At 43.1% G+C, this 7,546-nt stretch overlaps 1 protein-coding gene across 1 annotated transcript; it reads right to left on the reverse strand.

The window, feature by feature from the left end:
- Window positions 1-227: 227 nt before the first annotated feature.
- Window positions 228-1,361, reverse strand: LOC133785670 (protein FAR1-RELATED SEQUENCE 5-like). The gene has a single exon (XM_062224890.1). The coding sequence runs from the start codon at window positions 1,359-1,361 to the stop codon at window positions 228-230; it is 1,134 nt and encodes a 377-aa protein (XP_062080874.1).
- Window positions 1,362-7,546: the final 6,185 nt, after the last annotated feature.

Raw genomic sequence — 7,546 nt, forward strand, 5'->3', positions numbered from 1 at the left:
GTACAAACTAGCACATCCGGTGGCACCGTTGAGTGGGATAAATTTTTTAACCCAATCGTGTTTTTCGCATCCTTCTTCCACCGGTCCTTATAAAGAGATTCAGGAATGCATGGTATGTTGAGGTGCTTCATAACTGCAAATATATGTCGACATGGAATTCCATCCGACTCGAACAACATACACGTACAGTTTATATGACCATCGACAATATGGTAGCGCACCCTACTTCATACAAGTCCCTTTGGAAACCGCGTCAGTGAGTAGAACCTGAAATCAATGGATACGTTGGTGGAGTCCACTGAGTAAGCCAGGGCACTTGTGATCTGTTCCTCCACTTTTTTGTACATGTTCCTTGTCAAAATCGAAGCCACCTGTTCATAGTACTGTCGGAGGATGTTCGATGGTAATTGTGGCGTACTATGGTTGCTGATGAATTCGTCTTCCCGTTCTGTGTGACGAATACTTTGTATGGCCTTGTCTACTTGGCCAACCAGATCTCTAAGTTTGAGTTTGCTCGTCAGGAAGTGGGACAAGTAGGAATTAATTGACTCTGATCTTTGAGTAGTTCTTAGTCCCCCAAAGAAATGCCCTCGTAGGAAACATTCTGCCCAACTCCTCCTACTATTGTAGGTAGTTGTTGCCCATCGACTATCCTCAAATTCGAATTCTGAAACCATTCTATTCCATGTATCCTCGAAATCTTCCTCGGTACAGTATTGATAAAGTAGTTCATTGAACTTGGACTTGAATACAGGATGAGGCGCATTAATAGTTACATTATTCTGAAGATGCCAAGCACACAACCGGTGAACAGAAGTTGGGAAAACTTTTTGTATTGCTTTCGCCATAACATGATCACCGTCGGTGACCACCACAGGAGGTGGTTTGTTTTTCATGCACTCTAGAAATTCCTCTAAAACCCAAGTATATGTCTCCTCGGTCTCGTCATATAGCAAAGCAACTGTAAAGACTATTGTCCTGTAATGGTGATTCAACCCGACAAAGATAAGCAGGGGCTTATTGTATGAGTTCTTCTTGTAGGTGGAGTCGAAAGCCATAATGTCCCCAAAACAAGCATAATCACGACGGGAAATTCCATCAGCCCAAAATAGGTCTGCCAACCTATTTTCTACATCAATTGTGTGTGTCTCAAAAAAGTCAGCATCAGAGCGGCCTATACATGCCAAGTACCCCAATGCTCCTTCAGCGTCAGTTTCTTCTTCGTGTTGAACTAGTCTTTGCCGACCAATCCAATTGTAAAGATCCTTTTTCAGGAAGGGTACATACTCATGTCCTCCTCTTTCTTGTGCTAGGTGGTTGAATATATGGCAAGTGCATATACCTGATCGTCGCATCGACATTACCTGGGCTCCGATTGACTCTGGTATGGCTCGATTAGATCGCAAGAAGTGCAATTCCCTTTTCGAAGCTAATTCATGATTATGTTTCGGATTGAAGTCTTTCGCCACCCAAGTGTTTTCCGTCCTGTCCAAGTTCACGCGTAGAAGTGCGAGACACCCCGTTCTTGTGATAGGTCTTGGTTTTTTCTTACGATTTAGAAGGTTTGTCCACTTGTCGCGCCGAAAACCTTGGTTTGAGCAAACCCATTTATGTTGCCACGGGTTGTTTTCATGGTCACGTCAAACATCTTCCTTGCGAACACTAAACCCCATCCATTTCGAGTATTTGGAAAAAAATTCTTCCCATTTATCGAGACTGTCGAGGTGTTTGCCTATGATGTCTTCTTTTGACAGATCATGTGGCTGCTTGTTGTAAATTTGAAGTTCTGCAAGTGTTGTGACCATTTTATTCTCCATATCTTACATTTGTATTTGTCTACCTGAGTAATTCAAAAAATTAATTGATATGGTAATCAGTTAGAATTTTTGGGGCGATAAATACAACAAGCATCAAGCTGCATTAGGTAGTTACTTTTGTTTTTTTAATAATTAATAAAAAACCAAAAATATGTAAATGAATACACTGACGAAATTTTTATTTTCCTCTTCGTATATTTTGGCCAAATAACTTATTTTATTTAATTGCATCATGGGACATGTTATATACAATATTATAATTCAAGGGTTTGACCTACCATTTCACTGCCTCAAAGAAAGAGTTATTTAAGTGTACATTAATTAACATTCAACTTAATATGGTGGATGAGGTAAATATACTGTGTACTTATTTTATTGGAAAGTTGTCCTTATGTTTACAAGGCAAACATATCTTTTACTTGACCTTAGTGTAAAGTTATTGTAAAACAATAGAAATAAAGGTCCTTCTAATTTTTATAAAAATGACCATTTTCGGTGGTCATTTAGTTGATCTATATAGGCGGACCACATTCTTAGTTATGTCACGTAAAATAAAAACAAGGGGTTTGAAAAAGATAGTTCAATAACATAGTTGAGCCATGTACAAAATGCATAATATGAAATATACATTCATCAAACTTTTAAGGGCATTGATCAGTACGACCATATAATTAAGACACCGACTTCAAAAGGCCTTCAATGGGTACTTCCATTACCGAAAACCATTGATTATGGTAATCTCAGTACCTGGAGGTGATAGATACTTAAGCTTACGTGAAAATGCTTACAAGCATTAATAAGAAAGGGGAAACCCACATAAACATACTACAACATGAAGATGGGACTCATAGTAGTCCAATGTACTAAGGTACTAACACATAACAAAATGCAGTACATGTAGAAAAGATTAGTCCAAGAAGATGATGTCTATGTCGTTTGGTGACTGATTATTAGCTTCAACACATAACTCACTACTTAGTGCCTGTTGGCATTTCACCATAGAACCAACATGGTCTATGATTTGGCGCTGCTGAAAAAGGAAAGAACTAATGTCCATTGAATCCATCCTTAAAGTGTTGCCTTTCTTAGCAACTACATTTTTTAAAGTTGTTAACTTCTCAATCTTTAAGTCCTTTTTGAAGCAGTTTTTGCACTTCCCTCTAAACCCGGCCCTTGGTGTTTTCTTCCCTGCATGAGTTGGTGAGATTGTGTCCCCCAGACTTACTGAGGACTGATTTTGGTGGGGTGTGATTTCAGTAGTTTGTGTGGATGGAAGTGGAGTGGGTATGGAATTAACAAGGAAGGGAATTGAAAATTGTTTGGTTGGTGATTCAATCTCTGTTTTCACTTTAACTTCACCAGGGAATAGATTCACTCATAACTTAGAGGGTGACATGGTTTGGTAATGGTAGGAATGAAGATAGTAGTACGTGGGGGTATATTTTCTCTTACACTGGTTCACTTAAGCAACTTATAAATACATATATACACATATATATAGTGAGCATTGTGAAAGATCCAGTGTGTTCACTAAATTCCCGCCAAAACACTACCTATGGATCTAGGAAACAGTGAATGAGAATAAATTGATTAACCCTTAATAATGGTCGATTCTTAAATTAACTCTACTAATGTATTGTTTTTAAAGATGTTATATGCAAAACAGATGAAAAGTTGTAATGGTTTCGCACATTATCAAATGGACACCTCACTTGTCACATAGGTCATGATTGAATAAAAGTATGGGAACAGTAAGAGAAACTCTGACCTGTATCTCAATGTGGCCCCATGCAATCTTCAATGTGGATATCGGCGAAACTATTACAAACTGAGGCTATAATTTGGCGCCTTAACACTTAGTGGAGGGTGTACGGTAAATCATGGAAATAGAGTTTGAGAACATCCTGCAACAAGAGAGGAGGTGATTTTATGTATAAAAATCTAAGAGAGTAGTTCAATGCACTTGTGTCATGAATACGTCCTCCTCGTACCTTAACATTTTTGCATATGCTCAAGATCAAACCATGGGTTTACTTAGAAAAACTGCAATGAAAATGGCATTTTCATCATACATTTAGTTAGCTAAAATTAAAAATATGATAACTAAAAAATGGAAAAGTATAAGAGCTAGCGAAAATGTAAGGTTTGAAAAAAAAAAAAGCGAAGCCAACATAAGTAAGTGTTTTATGCAGCAATGGTTTTTGATGAAAGTTGGTGACATATACCTCTTAATTTATCTTCAACAACTTACAAGTAAAACTGAAGAATAAAAAACAATGGGGCTTCCTATCACACTGCATCAACAAAATCAGAGCAATGGGTTAAGCTAGTGTTTTTTGAGATTGAGTTCACGCATGTGACACCTATATATACAATTTATCTTTGTCATTTAATGAGATGGTTGTTGTTTGTTGTGACCTGTTATTTGGCATTAATAATTCATTGAATTGGACAGGCTGATGTATTGGGTGCATTTATTTAAGTAAATAAGTTGAAAAATGTATTCTAAGTAATTTATATAAATTGTGTTAGATGCTATTTTGAGTAAGTAAATGTTGACGCGGTTCTTCGCCAACAAGTAATTAAAAGAAGAAGAGAAAGAGATTAGTGCTAATAATGAACTGAAACAGATATATGATCTTAGCAAATGGAAAGGTGACTCAAGACACAGTTTTTAAGTGGTTCAAAGGATAAAATCCTTCTACTCCACTAGTCAGTATTATTGCTCTATACTGGATATTTGATTACAGGGCCTTTCTTTACAATAGAGAATCCAACCTCTATTAACTCCCAGGGTCTCCATATTTATAGGAGAAGGCACCTGGGAGTTGGTAAGAAGGTCATCCCGTGACCCTCTTACCTATCATATCAACTCTGTGACATTCATGATTAATTTCTAAACCTGACACATAAGTGTGGTCAAATCAATAAGCAAGGAGATAATGGGCCGCACGGCCCAACCCAGTCGTGGGTGTCGAATCCGCACGTTCCTGCTGCGTGTCCGAGAATTCAGGGGGATATCAGACACGTGATGTCGGATATATGCACGTTTACCTTGCGTGTGTAGACTTTACAAAGGGTCATAGCTCCATATCTAGCTCGTACCATGAGCTGCATACTTGACTCAACCTTCGGCCTTCAGAGTCCTTCCCCCAGCCTTGGGCAATCTTGGCGAGCCCTTGGGGTCTTCCCGAGATAAGGAGGTACGACCTCGAGAGAGAAGCTCTGGTATTGGGGTTGTTCATGAGGCAATCATGGTTAGGCCGCAGCTCGGCTTGCTAATCAGCCCGTGGGAAATCCAGGGCGTACATCTGCCCCCCAAGCTCCTGCTCGTGGTATGCCACGTCGGGTAGGACTGCAGTAGGAGCTTTTAGGCTTCCCCATGAACTCTTCATATTCCACCTCTTATGCAGGCGCCTGATACGTGGAACATCGTGGTTGGTGACGGTACGCCTTACGAGAACCGCATTAAATGGCCTAGCCTATGCTCAGCCGTCGTTCCGTATTTCGAGTGGAGGGCCTTGGATCCCTCACCAGGGTCATCCAACAGCCACCTACACGTGATCCTTCACATATATAAAGGGGGTGGTCACCCTACGCATGGGACACCCTTTCATTCGAAATTTTTCCAAACTTCTCTCCTTCTTCTCTCTTCATTTCAGAAGAACAAACCCTCTTCTCTGTGTCTGCTACTTTCAGCGTTCAAGAAGCTCAGACGCAAGGATTTTTTCAAAGCTTTGGAAGCCAACACACCGACGCAGCTTTCACCAAGGCAACACCTTCACCCACCTTCCAGCCAAACACTGTAAGTCTCCTGACCATGTACATTTTGAAAATATATGTCACTGTAGCTTAGGTAAAAATTTTACTGTAGTCGCATGCAAGGGTTTTCTGGGTTTTGTTGATACGTAGGGTGAAAGCCCTTTTAGGTTAGGGTATCTTTGCTGTAGGAAATCACTTAAGAGTATGGTTCTTAGGATGCTTTTTCTGGGGAAAATTTCTAGGTAGGAGTTTTGGAACTTTTGGGTGCAAAACCGGGTAGCTTAAGGAACACGCTTCACAGGCAGTTTTGCATTTTTTGCCCACTGAAACTTTCCCCCCAAGGAAAATTCTATCCTGACCCTCCTGACACACGAATTCCGAGTAATCAGGGATCTGTTGGGAGCACAGGCGCGTGTTCATCGAACCGCGTGGTCCCACTCTCCACGGGCTGGGCTTACCTCAACTCATGCAAATAACATTTGATTTTTCCCCACGCTTAGGTCGCCTTTTCTGAAATGTTTTCTTTTGTTCATTAGGCGACCAGATGGCACCAAAAAGGAACGCCCCCAAGAAGACCGTCAGCAGCTCGGCCTCACAGCAGGACAAAGGAAAGGCGGTGATGCCGGACTCCCCAATCCCCAACTTTGGGCTGGTGGTGGAGCAGGAGGTCGAGGTCGCCCTCGACGCCCTCTTTGAGGCAGAGAGGATCATCTCAAAGGTCACCGACCAGACGAAGATCAACAAAATATTTCTCTCCCACAACATCACCCTGGGGAAAGCATCCGTGGTGGCCCGACCTGCCGTAGAGGGCGAGCGGAACTGTGCGCCGCTCGACGAGTCGTTCGCGGCCTGGAGCGGTGAACATTTTAAGGCGGGGGCCTTCCTCCCACTGGATCAGTATTTTGCTGATTTCCTTAATTATGTGAGGTTGGCACCGTTTCATCTCCCGCCCAACTCCTACCGCTTGCTGGCAGGGTTGAAGTATTTGTTTCAGAAGCACGAGTGGGAGGTCCCCACTCCTGCGGACATTTTATAATTTTTCTTCCTCAAAGCCAGCCCGGACCAGCGGGGGCGAGGCGACGGGTTTTACTACTTAACCCGATTCCCCAATACGGCTGCGGTCATCGAGCTGCCCAGCCACCCCAACGACTTCAAGGATCAATTCTTCATGTCGACGGGGTTCAGGAATTGCGAGCTCCACTACTTCAATCGTCCTCGTAAGTATCTTTTCTCCTTAGCCTGTAAGTTAAGTGTCGTTTTAGCTCCTCCCGTACCCCTCTCTGACTTAGGCTATTTCTGCAGCCATCTTCGCGAGGATAGAGAAATCTGTGACCCTCGGGGCCTAATACGAGACGCTGGCGGGCTTGCCCCCCAGCGAGAAGGATTATCGCGTGCTCGTAACAGACGAGACGATGGTGGCCTGCAAGCTGATTTTCCCAAATCAGACTTTGAACCTCAGGAGGCCCCAGGGGCTTCCCCCAGCTCACAACACCAGACCTATCATCGTGGAGGAGGTCGCGAAAGATGAGGATGAGGAGGACGAGGGCGACGAAGTTCCGCTCGTGAGGAACAGGAAGCAGACCTTGGAGGTCGTCCCGGTGACGGGCGAGGAGAGGATCCAATCCTGAGTAGCTGCAGGTCCTTCTGGCCAAGGTAACCCTTACTTGTTTAGGAGCCTAGATAGGGCCACAGCAGACCCCCGGCTGGCTATGTTCAATCCTAGGCAGCTCGTCCATCGTCACCGGAGCGATCCGGACTTGAACACAACCCTGCTCCATTGTGTTGACCGGCTTGTGCTGGACTATCAAGATAGCCGACCTAGGGGTACCGCAGTAGTAGATAACACCCTAGCCTTTAGGTCGATCCTATTCGAGGAGTATGGGACCAACCTTCGAACATGGCCATCGCTCTGGAGGGGTGACGTAGCTCCGGGGCTTAGGCAGTATGTAGAGGAATCTAGCCCTGAG

This window comes from Humulus lupulus, chromosome 6, assembly GCF_963169125.1.
Source record: "Humulus lupulus chromosome 6, drHumLupu1.1, whole genome shotgun sequence".
Taxonomy (NCBI): domain Eukaryota; kingdom Viridiplantae; phylum Streptophyta; class Magnoliopsida; order Rosales; family Cannabaceae; genus Humulus; species Humulus lupulus.